This window comes from Pristis pectinata, chromosome 21, assembly GCF_009764475.1.
Source record: "Pristis pectinata isolate sPriPec2 chromosome 21, sPriPec2.1.pri, whole genome shotgun sequence".
In the NCBI taxonomy this organism is placed as follows: Eukaryota; Metazoa; Chordata; class Chondrichthyes; order Rhinopristiformes; family Pristidae; genus Pristis; species Pristis pectinata.
In genome coordinates this window covers 3733141-3755477 of record NC_067425.1, presented here as the reverse complement: position 1 = coordinate 3755477, position 22337 = coordinate 3733141, and the positions used below count along the sequence as shown (strand labels likewise).

The 22337-nt window shown below is 41.7% G+C and overlaps 1 protein-coding gene across 3 annotated transcripts in view; it reads right to left on the bottom strand.

The window, feature by feature from the left end:
- bcas3 (BCAS3 microtubule associated cell migration factor) overlaps nt 1-22337 on the bottom strand; it is a 760056-nt gene that overhangs the window by 355532 nt on the left and 382187 nt on the right. For all 3 annotated transcript variants that reach the window (XR_007957928.1, XM_052035317.1, XM_052035318.1), the window contains 2 exons: nt 15774-15904; nt 11088-11253 (listed from right to left, as the gene is read on the bottom strand). Coding sequence is in view for 2 of the 3 variants with exons in the window: in XM_052035317.1 (XP_051891277.1) it covers nt 11088-11253; nt 15774-15904 (297 nt within the window). In the remaining variant the exon portion in view is untranslated. The remainder of the gene's footprint in view (nt 1-11087; nt 11254-15773; nt 15905-22337) is intronic.

The following is a 22337-nucleotide window of genomic DNA, read 5'->3' as shown; positions in this document are numbered from 1 at the left end:
TCCATGTGTGGTATTTGAATTATCCAGTTCCCAGTTCTGGGCCTTGGTAATTTTGGTTGCTTTTTTAAATATTCTCATTAAAAAAGATTTCATTGCTGGCCTTCTCTAAAATACATAACTTGAAACAACTGGTCTGTGACAAATGAACTTACGAACTTCAAGACCCATTACATCTTTTAATTGTAACAAAATCACGTGAAAATAACTTAAAAAAAAACAGAAGTCATGATGGTGTATGGAATGAATAAATCACAGGAGCAGCAAATTCCCCTTGGAGAAAGCAGTAAGCAGCCTAGGTAAAGTACTGCTGATTATAATTACCACTTGTGCAGTATTGAGAGGGGTTTGCTGGGATGGAGGAAGGGTGCCCAACTGGCTTTGTTACCTAGAAATTTCCCAAGACATTAACCTTCAAAGAAAACATGAATAAGTAGTTAGTCTCTGTAAAAAAAAGCTAATCAAAGTTATGATAGCTACACCTCCCCCTTCCAAATCCTGCCCTGTGACTCTTCCCAGACTAAATAAGCGATTGACTGATTGAAAATAGGCCATCCTGAAAGGGCACAGTGTCTGAAAGGGAACAGTCTCTGAAAGGACCTCCAACCATTGCTTCCATCTGATCACAAGATCACAAGACAAGGGAGCAGAAGCAGGCCATTCGGCCCATCGAGTCTGCTCCAAGGAAAGGGAAATAGAAATGAGAAATGGGGAATGGGGGAAGAAGAAGAAGAAAAAAAACCTATTCTAATCCCAATCACCGGCCTTATCCCCATATCCCTTGATATCCTGACTATTTAGATATCTATCTATCTCCTCCTTGAACGCCCCCACTGATCTGGCCTCCACTGCTGTACGTGGCAAGGAGTTCCACAAATTCACCACCCTCTGGCTAAAGAAATTTTTCCTCGTCTCTGTTTTGAAACTGTACCCTCTAACTCTAAGATTGTGCCCTCTGGTCCTGGACTCACCCACCAAGGGAAACAGCCCAGCCACATTTACTCTGTCCTTTCCTATCAATATTTTAAATGTCGCTATGAGGTCCCCTCTCATTCTTCTGTACTCCAGCGAGTACAGTCCAAGAGCCGACCAACGCTCCTCATACGTAAGCCCTTTCATTCCTGGAATCATGCTCGTAAATCTCCTCTGAACCCTCTCCAACGTCAACACATCCTTCCTAAGATGTGGGGCCCAAAGCGGCGCACAATATTCCAAATGAGGCCTCACTAGTGCCCCGTAGAGCCTCATCAACACTTCCTTACTTTTATACACTATACCTCTCGAAATGAATGCTAACATAGCATTCGCTTTCTTTACCACCGATCCGACCTGGTGGTTAACCTTTAAGGTATCCTGCACGAGTACCTCCAAGTCCCTTTGTACTTCCGTGCTTTGGATTTTCTCTCCTCCTAGATAATAATCTGCCCGCTTATTTCTGCTTCCAAAGTGTACAACTGCACATTTCCCTACATTGAATCTCATCTGCCATTTCCTTGCCCATTCTCCTAAACTGTCTAGGTCCCTCTGCAACCTTCCTATCTCTTCAATACTCTCTACTCCTCCCCCTATCTTGGTGTCATCCGCAAACTTAGCCACAAAACCATTTATTCCATCATCCAAATCGTTAATGTACAAGGTAAAAAGGAGCGGTCCCAACACTGACCCCTGCGGCACACCACTAGTAACCGGTAACCAACCAGAACAAGATCCTTTTATTTCCACTCTTTGCTTCTTGTCAACCAGCCAATGCTCCACCCATTCTGTTATCCTACCCGTAATTCCATGACCTCTCATCTTATTAATCAGTCTCTTGTGAGGCACCTTATCAAAGGCCTTTTGAAAGTCTAAATACACAACATCTACCGCCTCTCCCTTATCCACCTTACCTGTGATTTCTTCAAAAAACTCCAATAGGTTGGTCAGGCAGGATCTTCCCTTCACAAAACCATGTTGGCTAGGACCTATCCTGCCCTGCGCCTCTAGGTATTCCGTAACCCCGTCTTTGAGGATAGATTCCAATAACTTTCCCACCACTGACGTCAGACTAATAGGTCTGTAATTTCCTTTATGCTGCCTCCCACCTTTCTTATACAACGGAACTACATTTGCGACCCTCCAGTCCTCCGGAACCACGCCAGAATCTATTGATTTCTGGAAAATTATCGCCAATGCCTCTGCTATCTCTAAAGCCACCTCCTTCAGAACCCAGGGATGCACCTCATCCGGTCCGGGAGACTTATCAGTCTTTAGTCCATTTAGTTTTCCTAGCACCTTCTCCCTAGTAATCTTAACTGAACTCAATTCCATTTCGTGAGACTCCTGACTAACCGGCACATTGCTGATGTCCTCCACGGTGAAGACCGATGCAAAATATTCATTCAATTCCTCTGCCATCTCTCTATCGTCCATTATAATAGCTCCTGCACCATTATCAATTGGTCCTATATCAACCCGTGTCTCTCTTTTACACCTCATGTATTTAAAAAAACTCTTAGTATCCTTTCGAATGTTATCTACCAACTTCCTTTCATAATTCATCTTTTCTTTCCTAATGACCTTCTTAGTTTCTCTCTGCAGGTTTTTAAAAGCTTCCCAGTCTTCTGTTTTCCCACTAATTTTTGCTTCTTTGTACGCCGCCCCTTTTGCTTTTATTTTAGCCTTCACCTCTCTCGTTATCCACATTTGTGCCTTTTTTCCATTAAAAACCTTTTTTCTTGGAATATATCTATCCTGCAATTTCCTTATTTCCTGTAGAAATTCCTTCCATTTCTCCTCCGCCGTCCCTCCAGCCAGCTTACTCTTCCAATCAATTAGGGCCAACTCCTCTCTCATACCATTGTAATTTCCTTTGTTCCACTGAAATATCGATACACCAGTTATCAGCTTCTCCTTCTCAAACTTGAAACTGAACTCAATCATATTGTGATCACTGGTTCCCAGTGGTTCCTTTACCTTTAGTTCCCTAATCACCTCCGGTTCATTACACAGCACCCAATCCAAAACAGCCGATCCCCTGGTGGGCTCTTCAACAAGTTGCTCTAGAAAAACGTCCCTTAGACATTCCACAAACTCCCTCTCCTGAGTACTACCGCCATTCTGGATTTCCCAGTTCACCTTCATGTTAAAATTCCCCATAATTATCTTCACATTGTCACTCTGGCATGCTTTTTCTATCTCAAACTGCAACTTATCGTCCACTTGCTGACTGCTATTAGGGGGCCTATATATGACTGCTACTATTGTCCTTTTACCCTTGCTATTCCTTAGCTCCACCCACAAGGATTCCACCTCCTCTGACCCAATATCCTTCCTTTCTATCGATTTTATATCACTACTAACCATCATGGCCACACCTCCCCCTCTGCCTACCCGCCTATCCTTCCTATACACTGTGTACCCCTGGACATTCAGTTCCCAATCACATCCATCATAAAGCCATGACTCGGTGATTGCCACAATGAAGTATTTATTAACCTGTAGTTGTGCCACTAGATCATCTACTTTATTCTAATGCTACGTGCATTTAAATATAGTACGTTTAGTCCGGTATCTGCTATTAATTTTGTTGTACTTCTATTGTTCAGCAGATTATCCTGGCTTTCCACCTGTCTATCCTTCTTACCATCTTCACTACATACTACCTTAGACATGTTCCTATATACCTCATCCCCTATCCTAACATTCTGTATCCTAACATCCTGACTTGTTGTACTTCTATTATTCAGCAAATTATCCTGACTTCTCACCTGCCTGTCCTTCTTGCCATCCTCATTGGACTTGTTTCTATAAACTCCCTCCTTTACCTTAGCATCTTGTAACCTAACATCCTGGTTTCCATCCCCCTGCCAAATCAGTTTAAACCCTCCCCTACAACTAAATCAAACATTCCCGCCAAGATATTGGAACCTCTGGAGTTTAGGTGCAACCCATCCTTAGCGAATAGGTCATGCCTCCCCCAAAAAAGGTCCCAATTATCCAAAAATCTGAAGCCCTGCCCCCTGCACCAGTCACTCAGCCACACATTCATCTGCCAGAGCTTTCTATTCTTCCTATCATTGACACGTGGCACAGGTAGTAATCCTGAGATTACTACCCTTGAGGTCCTACTTCTCAACCTTCTCCCCAATGCCTTGTATTCCTCCTTCAGGACCTCTTCTCTTTTTCTACCTATGTCATTGGTACCTACATGTACCAAGACTTCTGGCTGCTGACCCTCTCCCCTCAGAATATTATGGACCCGGTCCGTGATATCCCGTACCCTGGCACCAGGGAGGCAACACACCATCCGAGACTCATTGTCGCTATCGCAGAATCTGCTATCCGTACCCCTTATTATAGAATCTCCAATAACCACTGCATTTCGCTTCCTCCGCTGGACCACAGTACCAGGCACGGTGCCAAGGTCCCGGTTGCTGAGGTCTTCCTCTATCAGGTCATCCTCTCCAACTGAATCTAAAATGAGATATCGGTTTTTGAGGGGGACCGCCACAGAGGTGCTGTCTACAAACTCTTTATAACTCCTATCTATTTCCTGCTCGCTCTCCCTAACCAACCGAAGGTCATCGAGCTGCAGCTCCAGACTCTCAATCCGTTCCTTGAGGAGCCGCATCTCAGTGAACTTTGCGCAGATGTAGTTATCGGGGAGTCTGGCAGTCTCCCAGGGTCCCCACATCTGACACTCCAAACATAAGACCAACCCTAGATGCATCTTGCTGAATACCACTGAGTTCAACAAATAAACTAATAACTTACCCCCTCTCTATTAGTCTCGCCTCTTTCCCGCTCTCGCCGAAGCCCGTTGAGCCAAAGCCTAACCCACTCTGCTCCCTGATGTTGTCTCCTTCTTAGGCATTCGCTTGGTTTGAGGATGACTTACTTCCACTCCCATTCTGTGGGTTCTGAAGTGGCCATTGAATCCAGTGTGCAATATGCATACTCTGCCATAAATGGAACAGGAGGAACTCACTGAGGCAGGTGGGATATGGTGTGTTCCTTCTACTTTGCTGGGAAGGGACCCAGCATACTCCTGATGAAGGGATCCAAGGTTCTCAGTACCCTCCTGAATGCTCTGTTGCCATTTTGAGTGCTCATGGATCAGCAATTCCCATGAGTCCGTTGGAATCTTATTCATTAAAAGAGGGCTTTGAGCATATCCAGGGATATGATATTCAGATGATAATCTCTTGTCAAAAAGTTCAGAGTAGAGTACATGTTTTGGGAGTCTAGTGTCAGGCATGGGAGGCCACATCATTCATGCAAGAGCTGGCTGAGTGCAATTAGAACCTCAGTACTGGGGATGTGAGCCTACCAGAGGATTTGGAGGGTTTTACAGAGAAAGAGTCTCTAGTGCTTTGAGATGCCCGCAGTACACAGTGCAAATTTTCATCCAGAAAGTCATAAGACATGGGATCCATGGAAACTCGGCTGTGTGGATTCAGAATTGTCTTGCCCAAAGAAGGCAGAGGGTGGTAGTAGATGGAGCATATTCTACCTGGAGGATGGTGACTAGTGGTGTTCCAGAGGGATCTGTTTGGGACCCCTGCTCTTTGTGATTTTTATAAATGATTTGGATGAGGAAGTCTGCAGAAGGTTAGAGGTGTTGTGGATAGTGTACAAGGTTGTTGCAGGTTACAACAGGATATAGATGAGATGCAGAGTTGGGTGGACAAATGGCAGGTGGAGTTCAATCCAGAAAAGTGTGAAGTGATACACTTTGGAAAATCAAACTTGAAGGCAGAGTACAGGGTTAATGGAAGGAGTCTTAACAGTGTGGAGGATTCCTTAATGGAAAGAGTCTTAACAATGTGGAGGAACAGAGGGATCTTGGGGTTCAGTCCATAGATCCCTCAAAGATACTGCGCGTTGATAGGGTGGTTAAGATGGCATATGGTGTGCTGGCCTTCATTAGTTGGGGAATTGAGTTCAAGAGCCACGAGGTAACATTGCAGCTCTATAAAACTTCAGTTAGACCACAGTTGGAGTATTGTGTTCAGTTCTAGTTGCCTCATTATAGGAAGGATGTGGAAGTTTTGGTGAGAGTGCAGAGGAGATTTACCAGGATGCTGCCTGGATTAGACAACATGTCTTATGACAAAAGATTGAGCGAGCTAGGCTTTTCTCTTTAGTGATGGAGGATGAGAGGTGACTTGATAGAGATGGATAAGATTATGAGGGGCATAGATAGAGTGAGCAGTCAGCACCTTTTTCCCAGGGTGGCAATGGCCAATACTAGAGGACATACATTTAAGGCGAGAGGAGGGAAGTTTAGGGGAGATGTCAGAGATAGGTATTTCACCCAGAGAGTGGTGATGGGTGCCTGGAACACACTGCCGGGGGTGGTGGTAGAAGCTGATACAGTAGGACACTTAAAAGACTCTTAGCTAGGCACACGGATGTAAGAAAAATGGAGGGCTATGGGCTGCGTAGGAGGGAAGGGTTAGATTGATCATGGAGTAGGTTTATATGGGTCAGCACAACATGGTGGGCCAAAGGGCCCGTACTATGCTGTACTGTTCTATCTCTAAAGTAGGCGGAGAGCAGGAATCACTGCTGCCCAGTAGATCATGATCTTTGTGGCAGTTTGAGGCCTTGATCTTCAAACATTCTTTTCTTCACATGGCTGCAGGTTTTGCTGATACACTACTGGCATTGGTGGATTTCAACATTCATGCCTGCCTTCTCCCCAGATATGGGAAGTGGTGTATATTTATTCCAGTATAGACCTTTGTTCACAGGGGGTGGGGATCTGATGTGTAGTTGGGGGGAGGGAGGGGAATTAGGTGTTTGTTTTGGAGATTTTCAATAAAAGGTCAAGGGTATTCTATCACACAGTGGAACTAGGCCTTGTAGATAGTGGAAAGGCTCTGGGAAGCCAGGCATTCACTACAGAATGGCTCTTGTAGTCATAGTGTGGTGTATATATTACTAGAGGCTTATCAATCTGTCCAGTCTTGTTACACACATGGGCTGGACTGCTTCATACTGTGAGTGGAATGGAACACACTGCAAACACCAGTCAACGTCCTTGTGTCTGACATTATCATGGTGGGAAAGCCAGAGAAGATGGAGATGAAAATGGTTGTGTTCAGGAAACCTTGTGTAGCAGTGTTCTGTGGCTAAGATGATTGACATCCAAACTGCTTTCAATCAGTGGAAAGGCATCTTTCAAAGAGGTCAAGATCCCTTGGAACCTTCTGCATAATGGGTAGCTCATGACATTGACGATCAGAATGAAATGCTTTGAAGATTAATTCTCCCTTGAGGGTTTGTAGTATTCCTTATCATTGCTTCATCATGCTTAATTGTCTTTAGAGGAGATTGGATATTAAACATTTTCCCATCGTGGGATAAAGGGGAACACATCCAGAGTTCAAACTCCCTGGGGAAAACTGAATAGGCACTTTTGAAGTGCAATTTTACAATAAACAAGTTTTAAAATGGCAGTCTGTAGTCAAATCCCTAAAGTCTCCCAAGTTCCCAGTGGTCTGTGCTCAGTTTGCAGATCTCGGGCAGAATTAGACTAGACTAGATGTCCCTAGGTAGTCTTGTTTCTTGTGTTAGCAAGAAGAGAAATCAACCTGGGTTCCCACTCCAGGCCCCCATCCAGTAAATTAACAACAAGGTAGGAAAGAAAAGAAGACAGAACAACCATTTACATAATACTTCTCACAACCTCTGATGTCCCAAAGTATTCTACAACCAATGAAGTACATCTGAAGTGCGGTGATTGATAGCCTCTAGAAACATTGACTCCATTCGAGCAAAGAACCACGTGATAATGGCCAGCTAATGTTTTTGGTTGAGGGCACTGGAGATCAAATGTGCTATGATACCCTCGAGACTGACATGTCTCCTCTTGCTCCTTCTCTGCCTTCATACAAAATTGATTATTTTGAAAACAGCAGAAGATGCCCGATGTCTCAAAGAACTGCACCTAGCAGGTGTGAACAACAATGGGAGAAAAGACTGAGAGTAAAGATGGAAATAGCTGTGGGTGATTCCCACCTTTTCTACTTTTTATCTAGATCTAGTTTATAGAAGCTACTAGGCAAAAACTAACTCAAAAAGATAGCCAGAACCACTCCTAATGAGATTTTCTTCTCAATGAAGGTTATCAAAGGAAAACGTAGCTAGTAATAGCTAAAGTTGATCTTGTCTTTCATTGTCTTGCTATTAAAACGCATGAGATCCCAGGTGATTGTTGTTCAGTAATTGCAAAGCTGGGATATAATGATCACAAGATGAATATAATGACTGTCAATGAGATTCAAAGTATTCATCTCATTAAAACAGTCTTTCAAATTTTCATTAGCAGAAACTGGAAGCTTTGTTGCATCACAGTTTCATTGATTTAGCATGGCTCTGATGCTCAAACACTGGGTTAAAAGCTTTATTTACTGATCAGAGTTCCCGTTGTCTATAACTATTATTATACTTAACCAATCCTCTGGTTCCAAGGCACTTGAAGCTTTATTCTTATTTATCTGCAATGCTTCTATCCTCAGCTCCCACAGCAGCCCTCCCTCCTCTCATTCTCAAAATGGAGACTGGGTGCACAAAAAGCTCTTGATGCCTCAAAGAAGGAATACAATTAAGCAGACAATATTGCAATTTATTATGTGTTCTGCATCCCCACTAACTGTCTGTAAACACAAGAATGGTGTGATCCTGAACAATTCAGTCCTGGGTTTAATTCCCAGTCTCTGATGAGTAATGACACAAAGTAATTACAGATAATGAAGTTTGTTTGTTTTATCTTATTTCATACAGACAAATCTTCAAGATTTCTCCCTTTTTGGTCATTAACATTTTTCTATGATTCTGGGATACCTACATCTCCACCAGTTTATCAAGGGTCTGCTGGTCACTGTTTCTGTGAAGTTGAACATCTTGACTTCAATACTCATCTATTTTAATTTACACATGCATCACCCAATGTCTTCCCTTGGTTCCATCTATGGAAGCCCCCTTCTGCCAGAGATCCCTCTCTTGCCCGCTGGCGAGATGCAGGCCTCTTGCTACAGAAGACGAGAGTTCAATGTCAGCCTCAGCCTCCAACTGCACCACTTCTGATAACCCTGTAGATTGTACGACATAGGCCATTCAGCCCCATTACTTCATGCTGGTGTTCATAGGACCATAAGATATAGGAGCAGAATTAGGCCATTCGGCCCATCGAGTCTGCTCCACCATTCAATCATGGTTGTTTTTTTTTCAACTCCATTCTCCCATCTTCTGCCAGTATCCCTTAATCCCTTTTACCAATTAATCTGATTTACCAATCAAATCATGCTCTACATGTGCAGCCTCTACCTAGGTCACCTAACCAACCCCAGAACTTTTTTTTTGTTTCTTTTACTCTTATACCTACCTAATTCTATTTAACTGTTTCTAAACACTTTGCCTCCATTACTTCCTGTGGTAGCAAACCTTACATTCTCATTATTCTCTGGGGAACAAAGATTCTTTTGAACTCCTTGTTTTTTTTTACTGACTTACTATCCTCTTTTTGTGTGACTAATTTATATTTATGTCCTCCTGGAGTCCCCCACAAATGGAATCATTTCTTCAGTTATTATATCGAACCCCTTCTTAAATTTAAGAACTGCCATCATGTCGCTCTTCAACCTTTTCCTTTCTGAAAAAAGCATCCATCCTATTCAATTTTTCCTGATAGTCAGAAGCTCTCAGTTCTGGGATCATCCTTGTAAATATTCTTTCCCCTTTCCCAAGTACCTCTATCATTTTGTAATCAGTAGGCCTAAATGTTTTCCTTAAGGGCCTTGAGCTGAGTGGCTTGTTAGATGGTTACTACTGCTTTGGAATCACATGTAGTCGGACCAGTTAAAGATGGCAGATTTTCTCCTCTAAAGGACTTCCAATTTTAATGTATAATGTGGCAGTTTTGTGGTCACCATTATTGACATGAATTTTTTATTCCAGATAATTTAAATAACTGTGGTGAGATTTCAGCTCGCATTTAATCCAAACCTCTGGTTTACTCTGGTTTAGCATAACATCCCTGCTGTCCAGTACCCTTCCTCTAGAAGCGAACACAGTGCTTTGTCAGTAGTTTTTAAGGGGTGATGTAAGAGTGGAGGGTAGAAGTATTGCAAATGTATGAGAATAAACCTGTTAACCTGTGATGCTACATTTAATGATTTGTGAATCTGTATCCGTATCTTGACTCTGCATGGACACGTAGTTTCCAAAGCATAGGTGGCTTCCTTACTCTTCTTACATCACATTATACTCATCTCTACTAAAGTTCGATGATTGCTTATGCGCCTCTTCTACGTTTCTTAACATCTTTTACATTATCCCAGTTTTCTTCAGTATTTATATACCCTCCAATTTGCTGTAATTCACTAATTCTAATATTGTACTTTGATTCCAGTGTTCAAATGACTAATGGATATGGAATACCACAGTATTCCCAGCACTGTGGAACCATCACCTTTCACCAGTATGTGCCATGCACTTGGGACTCCAGTTCCATGTTTTAAAATCAGCACTTCCATGTTAATTAGAACATAGAACAGTATAGCACAGTACTGGCTCTTCAGCCCACGATGTTGTGCCAATCTATATAAACCTATTCCACGATCAATTTAACTCTTCCCTCTCGCACAGCCCATAACCCTCCATTTTTCTTATATCCATGTGCCTATCTAAGAGTCTTTTGAATATCCCTGCCATTTGATATTCCCTTATAGTCCATTAAGTCTATGCTGGCTCACAAAGCAATCCCATTTCCCCACTAATTTTTCCTCTCACCTATTCTGTCCACAATCTCCCCACATATCACCTACACACTAGGGGCCATTTACAATGGCCGGTTAACCTACCAACCCCACGTCTTTGGGATGTGGGAGGAAACTGGAGCACGTGGAGGAAACCCATGTGGTCACAGGGAGAACATGCAAACTCCACACAAGCAACTCTAGAGGTCAGGATAGAACGTGGTTCACAGGAGCTGTGAAGCAGCAGCTCTACCAGCTGTGCCATGCCTAGATCATGACTGACCCAGCCATTTATAGATGAAGCCATGCAGAAGTGTCACATTCAGGAAATATGACTTAACATTTTACCTGGCCAGAGACCAGCTCGCTCGAGGAGAAGTCAACAGCTCCAGCTGAGTATCATCGCTGATCTTCTGCACAGTGGTGACCGGCCGTGGTTCGATCGTGTGTTCCACCAGATTACCATAGCAACTAATTATGAACAGAGAGTCCACCACTGACTGCTTTGATTGATCTAAGGTTAGAAGAAAATGGCTTATGACATTAACAGCAATGTTAAAGTAATTTTAACAAATATGCAGTGCCAAATAATCAGAGTCTTGTGTCTGAAGTCCAGCCTAAATAGATACCTGAATTTAGCTGTCCTTTAAGATATTTAAAACCTGAAGTGGTGACTGGCATATAACACAGATATTTTAGGCTGAAAGTTCTGCATTGAAAGAATAATTCTACTACTGATAGCAGACAAAGTAATCTAAAGGGTGGTTTTATTACTCACTCCAAGTAATCTCTTATTCCACACTACATTTACCCCATCTTTCATCAACTCTTCTCACCATGATGTTATATTTCATAGAAACATAGAAACTATGGCTGAGAGAGCGGCTGCTGCTCCTGTTCTGAAGTGATCTAATCCACTTGCCTGGTCTATGAGAAAAGCAATGTTACTGAACATCATCCAATAGTGCTGGAGAGTTCCATTTTTGGAATGTTGGGATGTCCCATAGTCATGACCATTGCTATTTAGGTGATTTGTTGATTAGTGATTATATTACCAAACAGCTAAACCAGAGACCTGGACTATAGATCGGATAACTCAAACTGCAGAGTCTACTACTTCCCAGAACATGCTTCAGGTTAGCTGATATGATCGGATGTGGACAGTGGTTAAGAGAGAAAAGGCCTTGGTCCAGTTGTTTCTTCTACCTGCTTAGACAAAGATTTGGACTGAGATAAAATGAATGTTGACTTAAAATGCAGAAAAAAAATTAGCATATTTTTTGAGGACATTACTGAAAAGATCAGCATTTTTGCCCATCTTTAATTGCCTGAACTAACTGTTTTGCTTGGTAATTTCAGATGATAGTTGATTTGGGCCATAATGGGTAAGTGGAGCAGATTTCCTTTCCTGAAGGACATCAGTGAGTTAGATGTGTTTTTATGATATTTGGTGCAAAAATATTACTGTAGATGCTGAGAATTCAAAACAAAAAGAGAGAACACTAGGAGCACTCAGCAGTTCACGTGGCCTCAGTGGGGAGAGACACAGAGCTGACAGTTCAGGTGAAGGACCCTTCATCAGAACTAGGGAAGTGAGTAAGAGGGAGAGGTGGGGAAAATAGACAGGATGCTGGTGATAGGGTGTAGACCAAAGTTGTCAAGGTAACCTTTAATAAAAATGGCAGCTGGAGGCAGAAATGAAACAAATTGAAAAAAACCACATAAACAGATGGAGAGAGGGAAAAAGTGTACTTACTTGAAGTTGTTAAATTCAATGTTAAGTCACATGGTTGTAAATATACCCCGATGAAAGATGAGACGCTGTTCATTTAACTGATGTTGGGCATTGTTGGAGCAATGTAGGGCAAAAACAGAGAGGTTAGAGTTGGAGTGGGACAGAGTATTAAAGTGAAAGGAGACCAGAAGTGATTTTGCGAATTGAACAGAGGTGCTCTGCAAGGTGGACACCCAATCTGCCTTTGGCCTCTTAGTGTAGAGGAGACCTTATCTTTAGCATTGAATGCAATACATTAATCAGAAAAAATGCAAGTGAATCGCTGATGCATTTAGTAGGAATTTTTGGATTCCTGGATGTTGAGAAGGGAAGAGGTGAAAGAGAACATGTTGCATTTCCTGTGGTTGCATGGGGAAAGTGCCATGAGAAGTAAGTTGTTAGAGATGGAAGAGTGGACCTGGAAGTTGTGTAGGAACAGTTCCTTCAGAGTGGGAGGAAAGGGGAAGGTGAATTCCTATTGAAGGGATGGAAGTTATGAAAGATGATCTGTTGAATGCGGAGGCTGGTGGGGTGGAAGATCAAAATAAGGGAAATCTTATCCTTGTTCTTTTTGGAAGGACAATAGGTGAGAGCAACAGTGCAGGAAACAGAGGAATTGCAGTTTAGAGCCCTATCAACTGCGGGAGAGGGAAAGCCACAATTAGGGAAAATGGAAGACACTTTAAAGGTACTGGTGTGGATAGTCTCGTCATCAGAGCAGAAACAATGTAAACTTTAATTCTCATTCCACTCCCACTCTAACCTATCCGTCTTCAACCTTCTTCATTCCTCCAATGATGCCCTATGTTAGCTCAAAGAACAGCACCTCCTCTTTTGCCTGATTTTGTAAGGACTTAGGAACTTTATAATAGGACTTTATAATAAATTTAACAATTTCAAGTAACCACTTTTTTTTCCTCTTTCCATGTTGTGGCTGAACCTGACTGCTTCACTTTGTTTCAAGTTTCTCGCCTATTTCCAATTGCCTTTTCTTTGAGCAATTCTTAATTTAACAAGTAAGTGAAAATTTAAAAAAAACTGCAGATGCTGGAAATCTAAAATAAAAACAGAAAATGCTGGAAATACTCAGCAGTTCTGATGAAGGACCTTTGATGTGAAACATTAACACTGTGTCTCTTCCCACAGATGCGGCCTGACCTGCTGAGTATTTCCAACGTTTTTACTGTTGTTATGTTATCTTGACAACTTCAGTCTGCACCCTGTCACCTCTGGTCTCTCCAACACTTTCTCTTTACAATTTAAAGCACTTACCTTTTCACTTTTTCAGTTCTGGTGCAAGGTCCTTGACACAGTAACTGTGTTTCTCTCCTGAGTGATGCTGCCCCACCTGCTGAGTGTTTACAGCATTTTCGGTCGTTTGAGTTTAATGATCACCCTTCTTATGGTCCATATTTATTTAATTAATTGAATGTAAATTCTCCAGCTAAAAATCAATGACTGTAGTTTGAGTTATCCAATCTATAGTCCAGGTCTCTGGTTTAGCTGTTTGGTAATATAATCACTAATCAACAAATCACCTAAATAGCAGTGGTCATGACTATGGGACATCCCAAGAGCCTTACGGCCAATTATACTTTTAAAATGCAAATCATTATTGCTTTGATAGAGAAGCCTGGTGGCTAATTTGCACTCACTAAGGTCCCAAAAACAATGTTCACAGAGACTCAACTATTGAAGTAAACACCCAATTCTGCAAAGAACTGCCACGACATCTTTTTATGCACACCTTGCCTTTGTTTAATAATCTAGCACCTTAAACAATGCTGCAGTCTCTAGAACAGCTGTTGATGGGGCCTAAGTGAATTGCAATAAACTAAAGTTCATTTTCCACCTCACTAGTATCCCTATCCCATGCTCACTAGAAGATTTAAGGTTTAGTTCTCAGTTTGTACTACAATTTGTTCTTGAGATGAGGGGAGGTTGTGATGGCGGTGGAGGAGAGGGGATAATGCAGAAGTAAGTGACAACACCCAGTCGGTGCTTTTGGAACAGAGGAGTATAAACATTGGTTAAAGTAGAACATAAGAAATAAGAGCAGGAATAGGCCATGCTGCCCCTTAAGCCTGCTGATCTTCTACTTCAGTGCCATTTTTTCTGCCCTATTCCCAAATCCCTTCATTGGTTTAACATCCAGAAATCTGCTGATCTCAGTTTTGAATGCAATCAATGACTGAGCCTCCACAGCTCTCCTGGGTACAGAATTTCAAAGGTTCACCACTCTCCGAGAGAAAAAAATTTCATTCATTTCAATCTTAAATGGCCAAAATGGCCAACCCTATATTTAGGGACTGTGGCACCTAGTTCTAAACTCCTCAGGCACAGGGTAGCTCCTTCCTATATCTCGCCTGCCAAATTTTGCATCATTCAATGAGATTGCCTTATATTCTTCTAAACTCTAAAGAGGAGAGACCTAACCTCCACGTGCCAGGTCTGCAATCTCAAGAACCAGGCTGGTGTCATACAGCACCGAAGCAGGCCTTTCGGCCCACCATGTCCATGCTGATCATCAAGTACCCATTTACTCTAATCCTACACTGATCCTATTTATTTTCCTCACTTTGCCATCAACTCCCCCAGGTTCTACCCCTTACCTGCATACTAGGGGCAATTTACAGTGGCCATTTAACCTATTGACCTGTATGCCTTTGGGATAGGGGAACAAACTGGAGAACCCTGAAGAAAATCAAACGGTCACAGGCACAAAATTGAACCTGCATCGCTGGAGTGGTGAGGCAGCAGATCTACAGATGAATCTTCACTGCGTTCCCTCTGTGGTGTGTATATCCTTGTTTGGACAAGACAACCAAAATGAGATACAATACTCAAGGTGCACTCTCACCAAGGGCCAATATCTGCAGCAAGACTGAGGTCTTCTTGCAATGAATTCCATTTGTCTTCCTAATTGCCTGCTGCACCTGCATGTTAGCTTCCAGTGACTTTTAAGTTGTATTTCTTTTCAAAGACAGTTCACTTCCTTAATCTAATTCTATGTCAAATTTCCCCACTGAGGTACAAGGGGAGAAACAAAGGACTGCAGTTGCTGGAATCTAGATGAAACAAGATGATGCTGGAGGAACTCAGGAGGCCTGGCAGCATCTGTAGAGAAAAGGAGGCAGTTAACGTTTTGGGCCGAAATGTTGACTACCTGCTTTTCTCTATGGATGCTGCCTGGCTTGCTGAGTTCCTCCAGCATCATCGAGGTACGGGGGGAGTTACTAAAAGCTGCACAGGGCACTCACCTTTCTCTCGTTTCAGGCCAGTATTGGTTGGTAACCAGGATCGTGATGAAGAAAATGTGGCGGCAACACAGAACTCTCCACCTACAGCCTTGCTCGGAGAAATCTGCGGTACGGACCTAGACTTGCTCTTACTGTAAAACAATGAAGGAGATTTCATAAAACGCTGGCAGTCATCATCCATTTCTGCTCTCCTTGCTCTTATGCACAGTCATTGTTTGATTAGACACTTCTTATGCTAAAATGTTGAAGTTGATCACAAAAAAGTCTGAAATGGCTTTGCATCAATGCCAATAATCTGTGGTTAGGTAATACGTTTTTAATGAACATTTGATAAGGCATCACTTCAACAAAGATGAACAACTGGACAGTGATTAACTCTTTAATTAGCAATTCAGTTAAATCTCACTGCTGTATGACTGGAAGTATTCCTGTTCCCGGGTTAAAAGTTCTCAAGGTCAGAAATGCTTTAACCAAAAAGTGAAAAACTGCAGTTGATGGAAATTTTAAGTACAGAAAATCACAAAGACCTTGATGGGAGTAAACATAAATATAGACATTGACAGTTTGCTCAGTCAAAAAACCCGAGGAAGTATGGGAAAGCTGATTCCAGAATCATACAGGACCAGAGGAGGATATTTGGCCCATAATCCCTATGCCAGCTATTTGAAAGAATATCCAATTAATCCCATTTCCTGTTCTTTCCTTGTTCAATTGAAAATATTTCCTTTTCAAGCACTCCAATTCCTTTGGAAAGTTAGTACTGAGTTTCCACCAGACTGCATGGCAATGTATGGTCAATAGCATGCAAAATATAACAAGAAAAATAAATATGTAGTCCTGCATGAAGGAAATAAATATCAATCAACTTTTCAAGTCCTTAGCAAGTGTGGTTCAAAAACATGTACAATCTACTACAACATGAGGTTTCTGATTTGGTAATGGCCATGTACAAACTGTCCAAATGATCAAATGAATAAGTAGTTCTTCAGTAATCTAATACCAACACCTTTCAAATACAAAAGTGCAAAGCAACATTCCCCAGCATTACATGATCAGGTGGGAACACTCTTGTGGCATCCAACCCTACCAATCTATTTCACAATTGTATAGATCTCAATCAGATTTCCCCTGAGCATTTTCTCTCAACCTGTTCAGTTTTATCTCCCAATTTTATCAATCTTTGCTGATATTATAACTTCTCGGTTCTGGTGTAATTTTCTTCTCCAGTGCCTCAATATCTATTTTTAATATTGAAAACAAACTGTGCTTTTCAACACACATTCTGTTTGTGGGCTCATCTATCTTTCAAGAGGTTTATTCCACTAAGATCAATGGTCCTGTGTGATCGAAACAAAATCATTGTCAACTTTCCCCCTCAACGTATGAACCAATAGTTGTTTTATTTTAAAGAAACGAACACAAGAGTCTGTCAGTAGTTTCACTACGTGCACCCAACAACAGATCTCCACACCTCATAAATCACTGTACGTTCCCAATGACCTGCACATGACAGGTTTAACCATTGACAATAAAAACAATCATTTTGATCCAGAGGACTGTCAGTGGACCAAATCCAACCCCAGAAGTAGATTGTGGAGTGTTTGATTTAAATTTAAGTAATAAATAAGACTGGCTATACCACCATAAATAGGCCAGACTCTTGAATGAAACTTGAACAAAGTTTGAGAGCTTACTGCTGGGTTGTCTTGAATACATGTAGGTAGCATTTTGATGAAAGTTAGTGCCACTTCTGATTTTAATCTAGGATGGCTGACATCAGGGATCTGACACAAGCAAATGTTAGGCTCCACTTTTAGGGATGAATAGATCTCTAATTTAACCTACAAGTGCAGTTTTTTAACATAATAGACCACCTGCTCCTAATCTGTTCTACTCAGTTATAGAGACAAGTTGCAATTGCATGAACATAACTTCCAAGTCTATTCCTCAAAGCCCGTTGCCTTGGTTAGGAGTTCAGCCACCATTCAGTGAGGCCAACAGCAAGATGGCAATAATTAAGTCCTCTCGCTCTGAGGAACAGCAGAACAAACCTCAAATCAACATCACTTAAAAGCATCAGGGAGCCAGATCATCCTTTGGTTAACGCTCGTCAGAGGCTTGTAGAGTTGTGCAGCCTGTGGGAGGTAGATAGTTGTGTGCGGTGCCTTCAGAAACCATTAAACTGCCAGTACAACCATGGAGTTGTAATCCAGACTCAGTGTCAGGAATTTGTGACTGCAGTTTATTGGAGTTCCTAAACTTGCATTTGGAGTTTTCAACAAAACCATTGCACATACTTCTCACATAGTTGTTTTCTTACTATACATGTGCATATATTTAAAAAAAATTTTTGTCAAGTAGGAAACAGCAGGAGAAGAAAAATGGGTGTTGCAACATCAGCTTTTCATCTCTGGGCTGTGGAATCAAATCCAGCCCTGACTAATGAGATGAAAGCTCCTCTACCGCTGGCTCAAAGTGCTAGGAGTTTGAGCTGTCACAACTCAGTTCCCAGCGGGTGATTTTGCTCAGAACAAAACTGCCCTTAATTTGGTGCCAATTAACACTAACATTGACACAGGGACGACGGGAGCAGTAACTAGAAAAATGTTATATTGACCCAGCTGTGAGTGTTCCTCAGCAGTGGGGCATCTTGTTGTACCAAAGTGGCTGGAATTTCATCTGCACCCGGACATGTTGAATCTGTTTTGAGAATGCTGGGGATTGAGATGGAAACCACTCTGCTCCCCAGCACTACCATTTGTCATCTTAATGACCATTAAACTACAAAGAAATGGAAGCACACATGTCCCCAACTTGTTGATGTTATTATGGTAGCTCTGTAATATCACAATTCACTTTGAAGCAGGGTTGCTAACTCCTGTCACAGGAACAGAGGTAGGCCATTCAGCCCTTGAGGCTGATTCAAATGAGCAGACAGCTCATGTGTACCATCAATTCTCTATCTACCTCGGTTCTGTAGCAAAACAGTTTGTCTCAGGCAAATGAGCAGGATTGGATTGGATTGGCTCCTTGTCTCCACACCACAGATGTTACAGCACTGCCTGAAATAAAATCTGACCTCTATATCTTAATATACTCTTGCCTGACAAAAATATCAGCCTCAGATTTAAGCTGTCATCTCCTGCATTTTGTGAGTGAGAGTTCCACACTTCTACTGTCCTTTTAACTTTCCATCTTGAATTTCCCTACTACTGGCCCTTCATTTACACAGAACATATCGTAGAGCACAGGAACAGGTCCTTCGGCCCACAATGCCAGTGCCAACCATGATGCCAATTTAAATTAATCCCACCTGCACATGGTATATATATCCTTCCATTCCCTGCCTGTTCATGTGATAGTCGAAATGCCTCTTAAGAGTTGCTATTGTACCTGCTTCTATCACCTCCCATGGCAGTACCTTCCAGGTACCTACCACTCTCTGTGTAAAAAACTTGCCTCGCGCATCTCCTTTAAACTTCCCCCCTCACCCCAAATCAATGCTCTCTCGTATTTGATGTATTCCACCAACTACCTACCCTATCTATGCCTCTCATAATTTTAGAAACTTCTATCAGGTCGCAGTTCAGCCTCTGATGGTCCAACAAAGACAATCTAAATTTGTCCAACCTCTTCTTATAGCTAATACTCTTCAATCCAGGCAACATCCTGGTGAACCTCTTCTGCACCCTCTCCAAAGCCTCCACATCCTTTCTGTCATGGAATGACCAGAAAGGCACACAATACTCTAAACGGTGCCTAACTAAAGTTTTACACAGCTGCAACATGACTTCTCAACTTTTATATTCAATGCCACAATTGATGAAGGCAAGCATGCCATACGCCTTCTGTACCACTCTATCCACTTGTGTTGCTACTTTCAGGAAGCTATGGACTTGCACCTTATTTGACCTCCCAAAGGAGGTCAACGCCTCACACTTGTCTGGATTAAACTCCATCTGCCATTTCTCTGCCCATATTTCCAACTGATCAATATCTTGCTGTATCATTTGACAACCTTCCTCACTATCTACAACTCTGCCAATTTTCGTGTCATCTGCAAATTTACTAATCAGATTACCTACATTTTGGTCCAGATCATTTACATATATCACAAGTAGGGGTCCCAGCACTGATCCCCAGAAAAGCAGCACTGGTCACAGACCTCCAGTCAGAGAAACGGCCCTCCTCCACCACCCTCTGTCTTCTATGGCCAAACCCATTTTGAAATCAATCTGACAAGTCTCATGGATCCCACGTGACTTAATCTTTTGAATGACAGATCTTGTTAAATGCTTTACTAAAGTCATGTATGCAACATCCACTGCCCTACCTTTATCAATCATCTTCATCACCTCCTCAAAAAACTCAAACAAATTTGTAAAGCATACCTCTCCCTGACTATCCCGAATAAGTCCATGCTTTTTCCAGATCTGAGTACATACTATCCCTAAGAATCCTCTCCAATAATTTCCCTTACCACTGACGTAGGGCTCACTAATTTCCTAGTTTGTCCCTATACCCTTTCTTAAACAATGAAAACCATCAGCTATTCTTCAGTCCTCAGGGACCTTGCCTGTGGCTAAAGAGGATACAAAGGTCTCCATCAAGGCCCCACCAATCTCCTCTCCTACCTCTCCCAATAGCCTGGGACATAATCCTTACACATGACCAACTGGAAGTTGAAAACACTCTTTGATATTCAACAGTTTTTCTGGCTCTCTATTTATAATTAACAAATTAAGAGTTTCCAAAGAAAATTAAAACATTGATAATCCTCCACTGATTCTTCTCCTGGGTTTCCTGTAATCATATTCTAGAGACCAATCTTCATCTCCTGGAGACTTCCACATGGAAAGTCAGAATGCATCCAAATGTGCAGTATATTCAGCAATCTCTTGCTGACTGTCTCACTAAAATAGGATTCTGGAAAAACAAAACACTATTTTCTTCCACAGATTTTCAAAGTTTTAACAGCTCAACTCTAATTATCAATATGTATTTAAATGAAGAAGTGTGCAGAAGAATGATTTGAGAGGTTTATTATTCACTATCAACACTCACGCTGTCCAGCTACAAGAGGAAATAGTGTTATTAGCACAAAAAGGTTAAGAGGCAGTTTCCTGTAAAGGTCGGAGTAGAAATGATGGTTGCTAATGACTAGAAACATGAATTACAACCAAAATGTGCTGACAGATGTGTTAGAGTCTCACCCTTTGGGCTGGAAAGAGAAAGGAGTCAATGGCTGATGTAAATATGAAAAAGAAAAAGAGGAAAAGTGATAATGAATTGTCATTATTTTTCAACCATTGAAAATAAATGGCAAATTGCAAATGAAAAAGACAGTATAGTAATAATCTAACCCTCAGGGTTGCCAACATGATTTCTCCCACCCAAGTCTAAATATTCATCGCCCAGAAAGTCCAGCGTTAATGGTTGCTAAACAGTAATAGTCTCATCACTTGAACTTATCCAGGTTCTTTTTAAGCACAGTATATCACATTTACCACATGCAAAGTAGTCTGTTCATGAGGTTCACAAATTGAGAGCAGATGAAATGTTTTCTGGCATTTTAGCTGAATCTTTTTCTGACTTTTTTTTCCATTCTCACTGTTAATTTAATTCTACTATATCCATCCCTTTATAATTTTAATCATCTCAGCCACTCTCTCACAGTTCACATCTTTCCACATTCTTGAATGAGTAATCTGAGCAGTTATCACTGTTGTTACCCTTCTCCTAATTCTCTCTGTAACTTCAATATTGCTTACCACGTGGAAGGAGAGGCAGCAAAATATTATAATCAGAGTGGGTAATGTATTTAATTATCCAAGATATATTATAAAGATTGAGAAATCAAAATATGAGAATGGAGGAGTTTTCTGAAATAACACAACTTGTTTTGATAGGACAAACGTATGTTAGTATAACGGGAGTACCCCTCAGGATTTCCACGTCTTCAGACTTTGAATAAAGGAGAAAAGGATCTCTCTCCAGTGGTGCTTGTGAAGGCATTAGCTGAGCAGTTTGTGACCAGGCTACCTTTAGCTAGAGACATCCAGGGAGTTCCTCTTGAAATGTTCGCTTTCCTTCTACCAACATCCCTCCCAGTAAATCTTGGGCACATTCAAAGTGTCGCAGGTTTGTTTTCCTGTTTCAGCTCCAAATCCAAACACATTCCTGGGTGAGTGCTGCTGATTATATGCCCTTTCAAGGCCATGCGTTTCTGTGCTGTTCCCAAAATGAATCTAAGACTAACATTTTCCACTTACTTCAGATTAAAATGTAAATTTATTAAGTGACTATACACATGCTAACTAGTGACGGTAAAATATACAGGAGTGTAATCTAGCACAGAGCCCCATATCATGTATATAAAAAGGTCCTGCATATAAGGTGTCTTTCATGAGCTCTCAAAGTTATAAATTTTTTCTGTCTCTCCCTATATGAGGAAGGCGATATTGAAGTTATAGACAGGGTTAAGAGAAGGGTAACAGCAATAACAACTACCCAGACTGCTTAGTCATAAGGACAGCTTTACACAATGTGGGAAGATAATGCACT